Source organism: Heliconius melpomene, chromosome 7 (assembly GCF_056956725.1).
Source record: "Heliconius melpomene rosina isolate 202511_hmr_F chromosome 7, ASM5695672v1, whole genome shotgun sequence".
Taxonomy (NCBI): Eukaryota; Metazoa; Arthropoda; class Insecta; order Lepidoptera; family Nymphalidae; genus Heliconius; species Heliconius melpomene.
The window spans coordinates 1,616,694-1,636,953 of NC_140395.1; the positions used below are offsets into that span (position 1 = coordinate 1,616,694).

Consider the following 20,260-nt stretch of genomic DNA (forward strand, 5'->3'; position numbering starts at 1 on the left):
GTTCTTAGTGACGAACATTTTGAAATTTATTTAATGTCGATTAACTTATAGAGTAATAATATAATTAAATAAAATACTAAGCTAATATTATAAATGTATATTTTAGTAACAGTAAACCTTTTTTTAAAAATTACATTTGATACATTTGGATAGCGTTTATCAAGCAACAGCTGTTCTTACCAAAGTTTGTAAAGTTACCATATTTTAAACTACAGCAATAACTTAAAGATATAGATGATTGCTGTATAAGAATATGAAAAAAATGTGATTAGCAAAAGATCAACTTTCTTGAGTTTGCTGATTAATTTAAGCATTAATAAATTTATATGAAGAAATGTACTGTCTGTACGTCAGAATAATTAATAAAAAAGAATATATACAATTATTTTTGTTTAGATAACGAGGGAAACTTACAATTCTTTTAACTTAAATATGTTTAAAAAAAGCAATATTTGATTTTTAGATTTTTTTACAAATTTGACAAGGGAAAGTTGCATAACTACATCACTAGCATTATTTTTTTTTTAATTGATAGGTAATCAATCGAGTCTCCCATACTATTAGTTCTACAGAAGGCCACGACTGCTTATTGCTTATTAATTTTAAACAACAATGTTCTTGTTTTGATACTGAAATTGTCAATTTTCCATTTATTCGTTAATAAATATTAAATTTTGACGATTTTAAAACGTGCCATAACATTATAAATAATTAAATAAGCTAGCATGTCGGATAGAGTGATAGTTTAATTGTATGTAAAATATTATTGTAAGTCCAAAGTGCGTTTGTTATTTTAGTGAGTGATTGTTCGAAAATGTCTCTAGAAGAAAAATTTACTGCCGCTGTCAATGTTATAAGGAGTTTACCTAAAAGTGGTATGTATTTGGGTAGAAAGTTCCATTACTATTTTGTTTATTTAACGCTTTTGCACGTTATCTATTTAATTGACGTTTTGTATTCTGTTAATTTTAATAGTTGATATAATAATATCGACCTTTTATCTAGGTTCATCATAGTTCAACATTTCATATAGAAATAATTAATATATTAAATGTATTCAATGCAAATAGTTTTTTTATGTCACAGTGGTCTTGTTTTGACATATATTGAATATATTTTTAAGTTCTTGTTGTATTTCTGTATTGTAAGGTAATTCGGCTCTTCCATTATATGTTAATATAAATAATTAATCAAAGCAAAATGTATCAGATGAGTATTGTTCATATCTTCATTAGGTTTTATAGTATTTGAAATAAATTTGTATTTTTTTTATATGAACATGGTACAATTTGTATATACTATTTATAATGAGCCTTTGTAACAATGAGTTTAAAAGAGTGTGTTTTAATATTATTTTTCAAAGATCTAATTTATTAATAAGTCATGTATTTTATACAGAATACACTGCTTTACATCTATAGTCACTTCCTTGCATAATTAAAAAAAACCATAACTTTGTATTACCAGATATTTTTGGTAGGAAGTGGAGAAGATAATGGTAAAAAGTATGAAGCAAAAAAAGCTTATGTAATATTTTTAATGTTTCTGCATATACATATGTACTAACACAAGTGCAGCAAACTATTTGTTCAACTATGTAAAGTTTACAATGCAATACATGTATTGTTTGTATAACTAGAAACTTTAAAGACATTTTCATTTGTAAATATTGATTTAGCATAAAGATCTTTTACATAACTGTGATTTGAGGAAGCAATCAAATTGTATGTAGTCTAATGTCCTCACTTAATCAGAGATTGCACAACTTATTATTATGGTAAAATTTTACATGGTGAGTAGAGCTCAACAAAGAACTACACTTTCTTTCAGTATTAACTGAATATGTTTTAAATAAATTTAATGTTGTGGAATGCAAGTGTTACACTACAATTGCCCTTGTCTATAATCCTTTTACTTTTTATGCTCATTAATGTTAAAATAACTATCTTAATAAGATAAATTTAAAGGATTAATTGATATTTTTCAATGTTGTCTACTTATCAGTTGGTTTAAAGAAATAAAAAATGTTTTGATTGATTTTAATTCTTATCATTATTTTATGATAAAAATGTTTGCTGTAAATGGCAAGTGTCTGGCTTTAGAAACCATAGCTCTGGGTTTGAATTCCTATAGAATTATTATTATATATTTAAAAATGAAACCCCGTTTGAGTTTCACTAGCCAGCATACAAAACTTGAAATGCATGTCAATGACAGTTCGCCTTATAGTTAAACTAAGGTTTTCCTGAACTTTTGCGATCATTCCCTAGGGAAGAAAAATCCTAAGATCTAATAATATGAATTTTGAATTTGAATTCTGTGCAGTCCTCACCAGCTCACTTTAGGACAGCCACGCCTAATGGAGCACACTATAAAAGCAGAGATTAGTGTGATTTATCAATAGGTTTTATGTTTATACACTACCGTTTTAATTATGGAACAATAAAATTGCTTCATCAATATGTTTAAAAATTATTTATTGTTTAAATAACATGTATACACTACACAAAAATACCGAAAGTGATGGCAAGAATCATATCAAAACTTTTTGTATACTTTTTTATGCACATAAAATATATTATCAACTTTGTTTTGACCTTTAATTTTTAATTAAGTAATATTTTTATTTTGTTTTTATTATTTTTCTTGCTTGTTCTAAGTTTGTAACATTATTTAGAGGACATTTTGTTGTTTGGGCATAATTAATAATGCATTATTGAAGTGTACTAACCTTTATTCGATGAGATTGATTGATTTCTCGAAATATGGCGTTTCGAGCATGCCAGTTGAGCACAATTCATTTCGCCAATGTCACGTTGTATGGAAAACACACGAAGGAAATTAACCGGTAATAAAAAAGATAAATATACATAATTATAGAATACATGTAAAAAAAGAGATCCTGTGTTAGTACAGCCTTCACCTAAAACAAAACAAACACAAATTTACAATATATACACAACACATTAGATTAGTAATAAATAATATTTTACATGGGGGTTAATTTAAAGTTTTATTTTGTTAAGTTTAATATATTTACATAAAAATTTACATAAAGGACTAAACACAAACATTAACAAACACTGAACATTTAAAGGACGAGGGACTTTATGAGGGAGGACATCATATAAGGGACGAGTTAACTTAGGACAAGAGAAAAGGATGTGGGAAGGGGAGCCGTCGTCCAGGCCACATTCACACAGAGAGTGGTCCCTGACCCTGATCTTAGCTAGATGTACAGGAGTAGAAGCATGCCCAAGACGTAAGCGGCAGATTGTTGTAATAATCCTCCGTTCAATAAACCTTTGAGAATAAAACCAAGGTCGCCTAGGAATATCAGGTTGAATAAGGGCGTAATACTTACCTTTATGGGATTTTGACTCACTCCAGGAATTATTCCAGGACTTATGCAGATGAATATCCGCAAGGGACATCAGATCTTGGGCGGAATTGGAGAAATGGTCTAATGTGCCACACTGAATAGCTGATTTAGCGCAGGAGTCTGCAGATTCATTCCCACTGATTCCAGAATGTCCTGGAATCCACACCAAAGTAACATCCAAACCCTTTAGATGACAAGAGTACAATTCTTTACGAATCCTTAAAACAATTGAAGATCTCAATCTACTATAAAATGGGCTTCCCTTTAAGGCCATTAAGCAGCTTAGTGAGTCAGTAAAAATAACTGTCTGTTTAAAATTGTGGGAATGTGTAAACAGGACTGCTTCTAACAAAGCAACAGCCTCGCCTGTGAACACAGATGATTCGGGAGGGCATTTAAATTGTAATATAATTTTGAATTTTGGTATCCAGCAAGCTGCACCAACACAGCTTTCTTTTGAAAGCTTTGATGCATCTGTAAAGATGAGGATGTGATTTGAAAAATTTTCATTTACTATGGATTGAAATTTTGTGTTGGTGCCAGGATCTCCCTTGGTTAGGCCAAGATTTGTGACGATACAAGGAGAATGAACTAGGGCGTTATACGGTGTAAGGAATAGTGGATTAGAAGGAAAACAAGTCAAAGGATTAGGAAGAGAGGTAAGTCTAAGGAAGCTATCAAGCAGGTATGGTAAAGGTTTGCCTTGAGGAATGAGATCAGCTAGCTTAGATAGCTTAGACCGTAGAGGATGGGAAGACAGCTGCAACATTTTACTCACAAATCGATCGGAAAGGAATTGTCGGCGGATAGGAAGTGGAGGATCTACACACTCCACCTGCAATGCATTGGTAGGAGTAGACTTCATCGCACCTAGGATAATCCGAAGACATTTATATTGTATTCGGTTTAATTTTTCAGTAGGTAATTTATTAAAGGGGTCTAACACAAATAATCCATAGTCAATATGACTGCGAATTATAGCATTGTACAGCAGTTTTTGAGTATAAGGGTGTGCGCCCCACCACACACCAGACACAGCTCTCAAAGCATTAATGCCTTTTTCACATTTCCTGCTGAGATATTCAGCATGAGCAACTCCGTTCAATCGCTTATCAAGTATTATGCCTAAAAATTTGACGTTTTCTGTTAGATGAATGGGAATATTATCACACAAAATTTGAAAATTTGGAATTACTCTCTTTTTTGTAAACACGACCGCTTGACATTTAGCTACCGACAATGCCAGGCCATGCTCAGAGAGCCACTGGTTAAGATAGTGCAAGGCAGTATTTAAGCGAAAAGTTATGTCCTCCATAGAATTTGAGCTGTAATAGAGGACGATGTCATCAGCATACTGAAGGATGTTACAGAAATTATTAACAGATAATTCAAGGTCATGTGTGTATACGTTATACAACAGCGGACTAAGAGCTGAACCTTGAGGAAGACCTTTCCAGACAAGTCTGGAAGGTATAGTAAGAAGCGGATGTCTTACAGATACCGATCTCCCGGTCAGCAGATTACATATGTAATGGGACATCCTCGGCGGAATACTCAGCTGACGCAATTTCTGCCTGAGCACCGGAAGAAGAACATTATCATATGCAGATGCGACATCTAAAAAGACACCAACCAAATACTCTCCTTTGGCAAAGGCTCGTCGAATATCTGTAGTAAGAATACTGAGACTATCAATAGTACTTAGCCCCTTTCTAAAGCCAAACTGAGAGGGCGCTAAGATATTCCTACTTTCCACTATCCATTCCAGTCGATTTTTCAAAAGCCGTTCAACAATCTTAGATATAGTAGATGCCAGGGCAATGGGTCTATAGGAATTAAAATCTGAAGGACATTTTCCAGGTTTGAGGATAGGGATAACAATTTGGGACTTCCATGAGTTGGGTATATTGCCTGATTGAAATATTTTATTTATCATGTTTAGAAAATGGTGTTTAGATTTATCATTTAATTTTGTAATAAAGGAGTAAGAAATACCATCCTCACCTAGACTGGTATCCTTTAAATCCGTTAAGACGTTTTTAAGTTCTTCAAAGGAAAAAGGAAGATCCATTTCCTCCGAAGATTCAACCGGCGTGGATATAAATAAATCTTGGGATGGGACAAAAGGAGGAGCCAATTTGTTTGCAAAATCGTTGAGCCAAACAGAAGGATTATTGGAATTGGGACTGCTGACATTGTTAAGAGATCGGCGAAATCTCTTAACATTTGTCCAAACAAGGGAAGGAGAGGAACGAGGACTAAGGGATTCACACAAACTTATCCAACCACGTTTTTTCCTTTTCCAAATGCAATTTCTAAACTTCGCATCCTTGCGTCTGTAGTCGATAAAATTTTCCATAGTCATACAGGCTGCGTATGACTCCTCGGCAGATGTTCGCCGAAGGACAGAATCAGAGCATTCCTGATCCCACCAGGGATTGAAATGCATCCAATTCTGAATGGAGCGGTATTTGGGGATATGTAGGTCAGCAGCAGACATAATAGCAGAGACAAACCCTTCATAGTAAACAAAGATACTCTCATAATTACCAGACTCAGAAAGATTGCACAACATGCAATCCACAGAGTCGGCGTACTCGTTCCAGTTGGCCTTTTTTAAATTAAATCTATGGGGAAGGGAAGGACTAGGAGTGGAAGGAAGTCTATTATTTAAGGACAGCAAAATCGGGAAATGATCACTACCATGGGTAGATGGAAGTACAGACCATGATAGTTGGGAAGCAAGAGAAGGAGAAGATAAGGAAAGATCAATAGCAGACCTAGGGTTCTGATTTGGATTAACCCTACGAGTCGGTGATCCATCATTGAGAATGCAGAGATCCACATCATCAATCATGTCCAACAACCAAGGCGAAAATCCATCACAGTAGTAACACCCCCACAAAGTGTGATGGGTGTTAAAATCACCCAGGACCACCACAGGGCTGGGAAGCGAAGAGATAATAGACTTAAGCTCTAGAAAGATGGAAGGGGAAGGATGAGGGATGTAAACAGAAAGGAAGGAAATACCAAGGGTCCTCACAGCAACAGCATTCAACTGTTGACTATGAGAAGGGAGAGGAATACGGGAATATGGAGAAGAGTGCTGGATGAGGATAGCACTACCTCCATACCCGTCATTTCTGTCCTCCCTCAAACAGGCGAAACCTGGCACCCTGAATCGGGAGTCAGGCACCAGCCACGTTTCTGAGAGGGCAATAATGACAGGATTATGCAGAGAAATAATATAAAGTAATTCATGCTTTTTAGCACGAATACTTTTACTATTCCACTGTAGGAAGGATAGTGGAGCCATTGTGAAGGATTTTAAAGATTTTGAGTAGGTTTTGGGCAACGTAGGACGGTAAAGGAAGTTCATCAGCAGTTGAGATTATGCTCACAAGAGTGTCAGTCAAAGCAATTAACAGATCCTTTGTAGATTCTGCTGAACTGTCAGAACCTTGACTAAGTGCACAACCATTAGGAAGGGATGAGGAACAATTGCTAATAATGGACTGGTGAGCTTGTCTATTGTATCCCTTTGCCATAGGAGCGTGGGGACGGGGAGCTTGGAAAACTGTTTTAGAATAAGATTTAGGGGAAGAAGCAGCAGGTCTGCTTTGTTGGGATTGGGAGTTTGTGAAAACAGGAGGTGAAAACATTTCCTTAGCAACATCAGCATAGGAACGTTGGACAGATGGAAACCGAGAGGATGCTTCCATATAGGAAATACACTCTTGCGACATAACCGACTTAATGTTCTGTTGTCTTACATACTCAGGGCACCCTTTTTCAGTTGCAAAATGTTTCGCTGTGCAATGGATGCAGGTTGAATTTTCCTGCCGGATGTCACATGCGTCACCAGTATGAGACTGGGAACACCTATAGCACCTTGGCTTTGACCTACACTGTGACTTAACATGACCAAAACGACAGCAATTAAGGCACTGGATTGTAGGATATTTATACAGTTCAATATTAAGGACAGATTTATAGGAGAATACTCTTTCAGGCAATTGTTGACCACGTATAGTAATTACAACAGTTTGAGTTGGGACCCATGTAACTACACCCTCACTTACATTCTTCCGGTTCATTCGTCTTGCTTTTATAACTTCTCCGCATGCAGTAGGGAATATCAGTGAGCCAACAAACTCTTCCAAAGACCATTCAACGGGAATTCCTTTTACAATACCCATTCTTGTAATATTAAATGTCGGGATTACACAAACATATTTACATAGACTAAGAACAGGATTAGCCAAAAATCTATTCGCTGCATCAGCAGACGTAAATTGGACACTGATTTTATTGCGACCAACATTTTTAACTCCATCATTAACTATATCACTAATTTTATTTGTATGGAGAAATTGACCAAATTTAATAGCTCTTATAGAGGTCCCTGCAGATGGGTCAGGAGATTCCCTTGACACATACACAATAAAGGGACCTTTATCCGTACTAATATAGGATTTTGGGGCTTCGGACATGGCAGGGTGGGTCCATACATTTTGGATGGAAGGAGTAGCGGTGGATGGGTCTATTATAGTTTTTTTAACTATATCCTGGTTTGAGGATGTTTCCTCACCTTGCCTTTTTCTATTTACAGCTTGAACTGTGGAATTTACATAACCCCCCCCAGGATCAGGGGGGTCAGGTGGAGGATCAGGATCCATCTTAAAATAAAATAACCTAACTATAAACTAAAACTAATCTAAACTATAAAACAGCACAACTACTTACTATTACCAATCACCTTATTAGTATGGATCTATTTACATTATTATATAATGTTTCCACTAAGTAAATAAGGAGTTTCACCACTAAAAAGAGATATTTTCACTAACACGTGTGTAAACCAAAACAAACGTCAGCGAAAACCTCATGTTTGTTTTGTTTGGGCATAATTAATAATGCATTATTGAAGTACTATACATTGTTCGATGAGTTGTGGCCGCTTCAAAGTTACGTTATTTGAACTTTTACGATGAACAATGCGCAAAGATAACATTATTAAAAGCACCTAAGAAAAATCTAATCCTAAAAGGAAATCTGTGCAGCCATCATCTACAGCTACCTTTAAAGCGGCCTCAACTCGTTAAAGTAAGGTCTGTTCTATTTTCTTTCTTAGTACCAACTCAGTGGATGTAACAGTGGGCCCATGTCTAACTGTAAACTATAGTTTTAGGTTTGATCCAGCAGTGAATTGTTTTTATTTTTCCATTCTGGCAAGTCAAAGTGCCGCGTTGAGTTTCTCCAGTCAAACGCGTTCGATTTCCCACTCGGGGAAAGGTTATTTCACATTTCCTTGCTTTGGTATGAAATGTGAGCTCTGTGATTGAACGGTACGTGAGGAGCAGTCTCTTAACACTGTTTCCTATACCTACACAGCTATATGCGGAATATAATGAGAAAAATTTTATCAAATGAAAATATTTTACTGCCAATATGGCTTATCCGTTTTAAAGTAAACATGCGAATAATTAAGACATTTTTGCATTTACAATTTTAAGCTCACCTCAATAATGTAGATACTCCAGTATAAGCCAGGGTCAAATTAAAACTTGAAATGAATGTTGTTACGCTAGTCTATTTATTCAATGATTTACTAAAGATTTATGATATACTAATAGATTTTTTATTATTTTAAATATGTATTATATTGCTTGATAATTTGAAATTGACTTTAATTATAATAAAATATCCAGACAAGGAGATCAAGACTAGAAATCGAACTCACTATCATAAAGTTTATAGTCGGATGCTGACCCACTGCGCAACGGTACCGCTTTGCCTACCCTGCTATGTGCTTAAAATAAAATAAAAAAAAAAGAAATGAGCGTGTAGTTTAAAAAAAAAATAAGTAGAAGTTACCAATAAATAAATGATTTGGGATCCATATGAGTAATTAAGAGTTATTTTAACTTAAATCGCTAATCTTAGGAACTACTGATTTAATGAAATAAATATTTTAAGGATAGTGGTGCATTTACCGAATAATGCTATAGGTTACTTAGTAAATTACTGTACCCACGATCACAGGTAGCACAAACACTTACAAAAACATTTACATACATTTGACCTCGCGAGCGATCCGCTAGTATAGCATACGAGGAGATATTTTATGCTCAATCCATCTTATATTAAAATCGAACCTACTATCTGCCGGTATTGCGGCAAGAGCAATCAAAGTGAACATTAGGCCATCGTGAGAATTCATTGTTAATTGTAATACAGTATCATATACAAACAAAAACGATATCTGCTTCCTGTCGTATCTTATAAATAAGTGTGACCTACTTACATACATAAAATTAGGACTTTGAAATAAAATGCACTAGAGTTTAAATTTTATTTTTATGAATATTGTAGAAATTCTTTAAAAAATATTCTTAAACAAAGTAATAACTATAGTCCATTATTAATTTCACCACTATTTTTACTAAGAAGTAAGTGCATATAGTCTTATTTCTCCGCTCTAACCAAACGCGGTAACTTAACACACAATACCTCGAATTCTGACAGAAAATAGTGAACGGAGTGTATTGGCACTAGAAAAGTAGGCAGAAAGAACTGCCTAGCTTACTATTATAGGCATGCAGGTTACAGCGTGGAACTGGTAAAAAAGATACGTGATTATAGCGAAATGGAGAATAATATCGATATTCTTTTCAATTGAATTACTTATTCATGACCTTTGCCAGCAATCGATAGAAACATTGACGTTTAAGTGGCCATTGGGTAACCTCGATGAATATTTAACACACAGCGACTTTACTTTAAACCGTTGCAAAATTCTGTTCAATGCATTATATCGTAGTACTCAGTTTAAGAATATTTTACATAGTTTTTTTAGAAAATTTACAAACACATTCTAAGTTCCTGAGGTAACTTATGGTCCTCTCATTTCAATGAGCCCACTGTAGCTCATTGAAATTATTGATGAAACGTAATTTATAAACTTCCTCGATAAATGGACTATTCAATGGAAATATATGTTTTTTTCAATTCGTACCAGAAGTTCCTGAGATTAACACGTTCGACATAACTAACTGTTCAGCATAATAATACCTATTACGGAAATTTAAATATTAAAATCCAATGTTAACAACATTGTTACAATATTTATTTAATGTAGAACGTGCAATAATTTTTTTTTATGTGCGTTATCATTTAATTATCTTAATTTATTATAATAAATGTAAAAAAATGTAATAGCGCCAAGTTCTTATTAAAAAACTGATCTTAACATTCAAAATTAAGAATTTAGAACAACGGTTGCGGTCAACCACGAAATTAACGAGCTCTGTCTGGTCCAATTAGTGGTTACTTTAAGTTAACTCATATTACTTAATAAGTCTTAATGTTATATTGTAGTTAGATCTAATATTAATATAATGATAAATTGGAGATTGTTATTTTAATTGTAATTGTATTTATAAATTGTATGTGGGTTTGTTTGTGACGTCGCGTCGTATCGTAGATATGATGACGTGTACGGCGTTGGGTTCTGCAACCCGTAATGCCGTACTGTTGATGGATAAGATTGGAATGTCTAAAAAGTAGTTTCTCTGCCCGCGCGGCTGAATGCTGCAGATGAGTGAGAGATTGCTTAGTTGTTCCTTTTGCCTCAACAAGTATTTTTTAGTATTTTTATTTATCATCATCAGAAGGTTCGGTCATTCATTCATTCGCACTCGTTACCAGAGCGAGAAAATGAAAAGATTAAATATTCAATTTCCCCGAGTGGGAATCGAACTCACAACCGTCGCGTTTACAGTGACACCCTTGTGCCGCTGCGCAACGACTGGCCCCAATATTTACTATGAATATTTAATTTAATTAAATAAAGTTATGTTTAACTAAATCAAGACAAGAAGTTCTATATTATTTCGTAGTTACGTAGGTACAGTTTAAAAAAATACACTCAACCGCTTTACGTTTGAACGTAATTTGTAAAACAAAACTGTTATATTATTTCTGAATGTTTGGCAAAAGCGAAAGTTTGTGGTCGTTTGATGCGACACAATTATTATATGGCGGTGACAGTGAAAGCTGATTGCAATGTATCAACACTATCATTTTGGTCCATTTTTTTATCATTCGGGGGAACCATTCGTTCCCCACGCACTGCCCAACCTTCGGGATTTCGCGTATTGTACGGCGGAATTCAACGCCGCGCGTTGTCTGGTCACCAGAGCGAGGATATCAAAGTGAAGAAACCCTGGAGATCGAACCCACAACTGTCGCGTTACTCTACTGTCTGTGACTTTGTAGTATTCAAACAAAAAATGTACCTACTAACTTTAGTTACCATTCTCTTTAACTTTGCACGTAATGTTTTTGTTTTACTTTTATATAAGTATGCAATGGTGCTGTTTATGATCTACTTTAACACTTTTAAAGTGTTATTTCACACTTAGGAAAGAAAAATAATTACTTTCGTACTTTACATTACTAATCCGTGTTCATATGAATGAATTATTTTAATTTTCTTGCTTTGGTAAGAGGAAAAAGCTAAATGTTATGAGCCACCACTCAACGTCCTGGAAATAGGCAATACAGTGTGTTAACAATCCGTTTACCGTTTTCCGCCCAATTCAGAGGTAGGCAGGATTTCAAGGGTAGACGAGGAACCTAATGATAAGGTCCCTTGGGACCCTGCTATATGTATGATAATGAAGCTAAAAAAATCTGATATATTCACTTTTAAACATGAAAAGTTATTTAGTTATTGCATAAATTAAATATAAACATTGTATTACCATTGTATTATTGTTACAAAAGTGAAGTTTTAATTTTAACTATAAAATTATTATAACATTTGATCTCTAACATTTTGACCTCCAGTAGAGTAATAAGAAAATATAGCCATTACTTGTTGTAGTTTAATAAATAAATAATAATTGCAAATAAAGAGATAATAAACAGAGAGGCTGGTACTAGTCAGAATGTGGAGATTGGAATGAAGAAGTGCGTGTTCAGGTGGTTTAAACAGTGCGTGGTGTTGAGGTCTGCTAATGAAACATAATATTTCGAAAATTGAATGAAAAGTGGGGGGCGGAGTGTTTTAATATTATTATCAGAGTTAATATTATGTTAAAATTATAATTATTTTAGTTTAGGCAAATTAAAAGAAATTAAAATTGAAAAGGTATATGCAATAAATTGATTTGTAATTTACTCGTCGTGATTGTCCTGGCAAGGACATGTACTGGCAACTTAATGTAAATGAATATTTTGAATTTTCATCAAATCTCAATATGAGTGTAGATTCCTACGTGAACGGAAAAAGATGGGCTTGTTATGCAAGTCCATGCAATAAAAACAACGTTAACATATAGATAAATATCTATCTAGTAGAAAACCTATTGAAAATACCTAATTACCTTACAATTTGGTCACCAGGATCGTACCAGCCCAGCAATGATTTGATGTTACGCTTCTACAGCTACTTCAAGCAGGCCACCGAGGGCCCGTGCAATAAAGACAAGCCTGGCTTCTGGGATGTTGTCAATAGGTAGTACCACCAACAAATGTAGAAACTATTAAATAATTTAATTTTTATTATTGGTGATATTTTGGATTCCGTACTTCTAAAGAGAAAAAAACACCAAGAATTTAAATATAAGAACACTTCGTTGGCCGTTGCGTTTCGTAGTCTATAAATTTCTACATTGCTTAAGAACTTCTAGAGGCCGGTTTGACGCAACGGTATAACGTCAGACTGTCAACGCCTGGCAAATGGTTGTGGGTTCGATTTCACGTTGGCGAATAAATTATTTGGATTTCCCTTTTAAGTGGAAGTGGGGGACATAGTGCCTTAACACTAGGCTCTTTGGCGGCTATTATAGCGAAAAAAAAGAAACCTTAATTTTAAGCATTTATTTAGAATTTCTGTTAACCTTATATGAATTCTTTATGATATCAGAGCAAAATGGGAGGCGTGGAAGAAATTGGGCGATATGGCAGCTGAAGAGGCGATGTCGTCGTATGTCAACGAATTACATAAGGTAACTTTACTTATTGCTTGTTTCTAGTATAGCAATGTTTATATGACTAAAGATATACGTTTATTAAGTTATATGGTATATGAAAACAATAATCTTATATTAAACATTTTCATTTTTTATATAACGACTTTTTGGAATAATAAATATTTTATTTTCTTTCTCATTTTATCCCTAGATAGTAGAAACAATGGCATACAATTCGGACGTAGCGTCTTTCTTATCCGTGAGCGACGACGGCCAGGACTTCCCCAGTGCGGACTTGGAACTGGTGGCCGGCGATATATTAGCGAGGTGTAGGGATTCACAGGAGAACTCGCCTAGTTGTAAGTTGTTTTTAAATATTATTAATAGATTAATATAGTTTTTTTTATATTTTCAAGCTAAAAAAAATATTAAAATTATAAAAGCTGGTGTTAATTTTTCGAATATCTAGCCTAGGACACAGTAATTATTTTATGCCACTTTATAGTAATATGGAAAAATGTTGTTTTGTAGTATAAGTAGTGTATTCTCATAATATGTTAAATATTTAGAGAATCTATTTTTTTAGCTTTACGGCGTGATACATTCGCATATAGCAAGGTATGGTGGGGAACCTAATGTAAAGAAACTTCACTCAACTTGCTATACGTCCAAACTTCGGTGGAAAATGAGGAACGGCGTGTCCTTAACGCTAGGTTCCCTCTTCCTACCTTGTTATGTCCGGGATACAGCGCTAAAAATAGAAAATAATTAAAATTCTTTGGAAGAACTTTATTTGGACATTAATTGATATTTAAATATGTTTTTCAACAGATTCCCGTTCACCAAGCAACGCGTCATTAAGGAGCGGATCTCCGCCGCGGACGAGGCACGACTCGGAAGACGAATTCATTGACACTGTTGACGATACTGTTGTATGGATTATGTTTTTATTTTTAGCTTCACGCTATATCCCGCATACAGCGGGGTAGCCAGAGTGAACCTAGTATTAGGATTTCGTTTCCTACATTCCACCGATTTTTTTAAATATTGCATTTTTAATGGCGGACCTCTACTACGCGGCGAACTATAATAATCATTCTCCTGATGATTGTTATATTTAATTTACTTGAATTGAACTGAAATTGAACTCACGACCGTCACGTAGATCTGTGATCATATATTCACACATGAGATCACACATTCACTCATCCACATACATCATATATCATCACAAATGTACACATAATTATGCATATTTTATGTGATTAGGTACAGATACACACTTATAATTACACACCCACACACGTGATCATATGTCCACATATATGTGATCACAGATCCATACTATTTTTAAATGAATTATTTATTTATGCTGCATTTCTCTATTTGTTAAAGAACGAAGAACCAATACACGTTCAAAGTGCTCCACGCCTGAGCAACGGGCACGCGCATCAAATTACGTCGCAGTTGACGCGTGAGTGTTGATTTAATTTTTTTTTAGCTTCACACTGTACTTTACACATAGCAGGGTAGGACATATCGAATTCCAAATTTTGAAGGCATTGCGTGTTGAGTGATGGAACTCAACCCCAGTTCTGTGCCTCGTTACCAGAGCGAGGAAATAAAGTATAAAATATTTCTTCTTCGCTTGGGATTCGAACTTACAACTTGTCGCGTTGTCAGTCGTACGCATGTGCCCCCCCCATATGATATGATAAAGGGAATCTAGTGTTCAGCCACTCCGTTCCTAACTCTGCGCTCAATTTTCTAGACAATGCGTGCTGGCTTGGGGGAACTTAACGCCGCACTTTCTATTGTTACTAGAGCGAGGAAATAAATTAAGTCATTCATTCTCCCAAAGTGGAAATCGAACACCCAACCGTCGCGTTTAAAGTCAGGTTAATGTTGGAATGTATGTTTCTTTTTCATATATTTACAGATTTGAAGGTGTTAGAGCAGTTGCCGGGCACATTAGCACGATTAGAAGCGGATGTAGCGGCTTTGAGAAAAGCCGTAGAAGGTGATAGGAGGTTGATGGATGTATGTATTTTATGTTAAGCTTTTTTTTATTAAAATTCAAATAAAACACAATATTCTTAATAACATATGTTTATTTTTTTTAAGTAATATTATACTTCCGCGCCGCGTACGTAGGAAACTAATTGAACTTTTTTTTTATTTATGAACAGATTTAAAAAAAAACACTGAATATTTAGAGAAGTTTATCAAAATACAATAGTATCATAGCATAGAGCAGGGTGGCAGACAAAGGGACCCTAATGTTAAGACACTTTGTTCTCCATTTACCGCTGAATTTTGGAGGATTTGCGTGTTGAGTGGCAGAACTAAATCTTCCACACCAGAGTGAAAAAATGAAGATATAAATTTAAATAAATATTTCATTTTCTCGAGTGGGGATCCAACCAACCAATATAACTACCAATATAACTACCAGTATAATAGTTTGTGCTTTATTTTATCAATGTAATTAATAATAATTTGTTAATACAGCAGGTTTCAAGGGGTTGGCGATGGCCGTGGCAAGAACTCAGTCCACCGACACTAGCCCTAATACTAATATGGCCGTTCATAGCGTTTCGTATTGCTGGTAGATTACAGAGGAAGAAAACATAGTGGTAAGTTATTTAATTATTTATTTTTCGTCTTTGGCTGTATCTCGCACATAGCGGGGTATAGAGAGGGAATATGGGAACCTAATCTTATGACTTTCCGTGTACCACTTTCCGCTGGTATCTGGAGCGATTGCGTGTTGATTGGTGTAATTAAACGCTGCGCAGTGCTTCGTTACCAGAGTGAGAAAATGAAAATATTTAATATTCTATTTCCTCCGGCGCGTTAATCATTTACCGTACAGGGGATAGATAATAGTATTTTTTCCCTAGTCTGGCTCACACAACTTTTTTTTACATTAATATTGTTTTGTTAAATCTATATCCTCATATAAATAAAATTTGCTACAAATTAAGCATTTAATGTTTTTTTATACAGGAATACTTTTTACTGAGTCTTTTTACTTTGTACAGGTTTTAGCAGCACTAGGAGTTTTCAACAATTATATGTTATCTGTTTTACACATACATAGATTTTATATGTAATATTTCTTAATACTGTGGCAACACTAGTTGTTGTAAATGTCAATATAAAGTGTAGCTCTCAAAAATATGTTTAAACATACACTTTTATTATGGCCATAAAGTTTGACCTGTTATACTTATTTAATATAACTCAATTTACATTTTTATATGTAAATGAAATAGTACATTTATTTACAAATAAAAATTTTTGACAGCTACAATTAAAACAAATTTAAGTGTTGTTATTGATAATAATAAATTAAATAACACCTTTATTTTTATTTTTTTGTGTAAATACTAAGTTAATTGGGCTTTCGGTTAATTAGATAACTTAATGATTGGCTCAAATTTGTTTTTGTTTTTTTTATATATAAAGATTTATATTTTTTTATTTTTACTAATAAAATTCGTACAAAAAATATTTTTAGTTATAGCATACTTTTCTTCATATTTCATTCCAATATTTTTACATAATTCTTTAAAAAACATAATAAGAAAATTAAGTTTCTTATTTAATCTGTGTTTCTATAAAATAAATATGGCCAAAATCAACTGTGTCAAAAATATTAATATTAACAAATATTCAAAGAAATACTTTTAAATAAGTATTTTTACTTTGAATTTAAGGTTTTTAACAGTCAAGTAATCAGTAGAGACTTAATTGACAATATATCATCACCTTTTAAAGTGAAAGTACTTAATTTAAAAAGGAATTTATACTAAGACTATGGTTATTTTTGACATTATTTTGAGTTAGGTCACTTTCATTTTGAGAATGTGGTAAATTTACAATGTAATATGTTAATGAATACTACATTAATGTCAATATAATCTGAGTTGCTTTTAAAATATATGTATTTTATTATCGTTACCTACACATGTTTCTTGTCAATATAAGTCACAATAGCTTACGTGTAATTTTAAGAATTTTCATCAGCATACATTACTTTCATTTAATGTCAAAATAATAAAAAGTCTATTGTGAGACTTTTTGTAATAAAAAATTATAAGTTCATCATATTCTAACTAACATAATGGAAATAGTAGACCAAAAAAAAAATTCTTTACATTTTTCCTCGCAAATATATTGTTTTAGCAGAAAAACGATAGTTAATCACTTCTTTTCTTAATTTGCAAGAAAAATATATACTAGGGGATACTGTGTTGATCTTTAAAAATCTATAATTTGCACTTTATATTGTGATTTTTTATTTAATAATTAAGTACTTAAAATAATTCTTTTATTCAACAACATATTTCTTTTGGAGAGCAGTGCATAATAATATATATTTAAAATAGATATGCAGTATTTTTTATTTTTATTTTTGGTCCTTTCTCACGTTATAACTATAATTTAAAAAAATCACAATATAAAGATAGATTTTGTGTTATTATGTGATATAGATATTAGTATATTTTATTTGCAAGGCATTCTCAATAGGTTTCGGAATCATTTAAGATGGCACTGTAAAGGCTATAAATGATTGTTTATAACTGTTTTTGTTACTTGTAATAAATGGGAATTTGAAATAATTTGTTTTTTATTGCCCCTTCTTTCTTATTGTATTTTTAAACTTAACTTTCATATAATTAAAACTAATAAACATATATATTTTTTTCAAATTTGTAACACTTAAGTGTTTTAATTCAATCTAAATAAACCAATTTAAAAGATATATAAGTTTTACTAGTCATAAAAACGTTGCAATTATAGTCAGACCTCATATTAATTAAAATTATTGCACAACTTTCTGTATTGAAATAACTTAAGATTGGGCTTAACTTATTTCGATGTAGAAATGAAACGTATTTTAAAAATGTCAATTGTTAAGTCACAAATGTCATATTGACGTTTATGACACGAAGTAAATATTGGGAAGATTTATTGAAAATACCGAAATATGCCGCTCATAATAATTTGTGGTACACCAGTTAGTGGCAAAACGACACGAGCATTCGAAATAAAACAGTTTTTCGAAAATACACATAAAAAACAAGTGGAAATAGTGTCCGAACATGAAGCTATACAAAAGCTAGGTTATGAAAAGAATTCAGCTTATTTAGACTCTCAGAAGGAAAAAAGAATCCGTGGTTATCTAAAATCTGAAGTAATACGGCTCATTGGCAAAGATAATGTGGTAGTTTTGGATGGAAGCAATTATATTAAAGGTATAAAAGTGCATCATATGTTCAATTCTTTTCTAAATAATCTTTATTATGTATGAGCTTGTATTATTAATTATAATTATTAAGGCGCCGTGGAAAGTCTCCTTCTAAATGTGATGGTTGTGGTTGCTAATTCATACCTTGCCCCTGGGAGCAATGAATTATTTTAATTTCACCAATCTGCTAAGACAAAAGAGGTACATTAAGTAAGTCTCAACCAGTTCAAGCAGTGACGAAGGCCATATGTTGACTCTACATGATTTTTATATTCTAAACAGATAAAATCCAATGATAAAGACAACATACCTTTATATTTTAACAATAATGCTAAAAATTGAATGTTATAAAATAAAGTTATAAAATTACTTTACATTTTTTCTTGTGTAATAATTTCATTTGAATTTTTCAATTTTAATACCCAACAATTAATTTAAGGTTATCGCTATGAACTTTACTGTGCATCAAAGGCATCAAAATCAACACAATGTACTTTATATACCATAAGGAACCATGATGAGGCATGGGAAGATAATTTGAAGAGATTAAATAAGGAAAGTCAGGACACTGAAAAAAATGATATACATAATGAGGCTTACACTGAAGAAGTTTTTAATGCTTTGACAAAATTAAGGTATAATATAAATAAAGTTCAAATATGTAGGACTGTTATTTTAATATTTTTATGTAAAATTCTACAGAATAGGGTTTTCTTTAAATATTTTTAAATTTAATTGTAAAATAATATTTTTTTGTCACTCTAGGTTTCCAGATTCCCTCTGCCTACCCCGTTATATGTGGGATACAAAGTGAATCTAAAAAAATATATATTTTCAGATTATGAAAGTTTCTAATAAAATATAATTAGAATAATATTTAATTTCAAATGGCAATAATGATATTATATTATTATCTTTAAATTACAGATTTGAAGAGCCTAACTCAAATAATAGGTGGGACAGTCCATTATTTACAGTACAACCTAAAGATGAGTTAAATTTAGATGACCTATACAAAGTATTGTTTGAAAAGAAACCACCTCCACCCAATATGAGTACACAGAATGTAAGTATATATCTAATTCATGGAGATTTTTTTTAGTTTACATGTTTCAAGGCCTTTGTGGCACATTGGGTACATTTTAGTATAAAAATGATGATTGACGGCCAAACCTCTAATGGGAGGGTTCAGTTTCAATTTCAGTCATATAAATTGTGGTTTTGAGATCTTTTATTAAAATTTGAGAAGAAAGCAGCATGAAGTTAAAAAAATATATTATATCTAACTTTAAATGGTTTTTTTTCTTTCAGCCACCACTCAGCTCAACAAATTTCTTATACGAACTAGACAAAGCAACTCAGGCCATATCAAAACAGATTTTGGAATCGAAAAATTTAAATCTAAATACAGTAAAATTCCCCGACTATCCGGAATGTGAATTAGAAGTGGGTTTCATACAAACAGTCAATCCACAAAAGTTACTGAGGCTTAGAAGACAGTTCTTGACTTATGCCAAAATGAATCATTCAAATGAAAATGCTAATAAAATAGGGAGATATTACATACAATATTTGAATAAAACTTTAACTGATTATGTCTTTGATTTTAATTTTGATCTTTCCTGCTATTTTGTTTTTTGA

General features: G+C 33.0%; 2 protein-coding genes across 2 annotated transcripts; both read left to right on the forward strand.

Moving 5' to 3' along the window:
* The first annotated feature begins 517 nt into the window (after positions 1–517).
* Positions 518–17,990, forward strand: LOC146537252 (uncharacterized). The gene is made up of 9 exons (XM_085188599.1): positions 518–875; positions 12,794–12,905; positions 13,317–13,398; positions 13,574–13,721; positions 14,194–14,294; positions 14,758–14,836; positions 15,302–15,402; positions 15,874–15,998; positions 16,407–17,990. Exons 1-8 carry the CDS (start codon positions 815–817, stop codon positions 15,994–15,996), a joined length of 807 nt encoding a protein of 268 aa, XP_085044725.1. The 5' UTR covers positions 518–814; the 3' UTR covers positions 15,997–15,998; positions 16,407–17,990.
* A 290-nt stretch (positions 17,991–18,280) lies between these two features.
* Positions 18,281–20,260, forward strand: LOC146537253 (protein KTI12 homolog). The gene is made up of 4 exons (XM_085188175.1): positions 18,281–18,626; positions 19,059–19,254; positions 19,547–19,685; positions 19,931–20,260. The coding sequence occupies exons 1-4, from the start codon at positions 18,359–18,361 to the stop codon at positions 20,258–20,260; spliced, it is 933 nt and encodes a 310-aa protein (XP_085044301.1). The 5' UTR covers positions 18,281–18,358.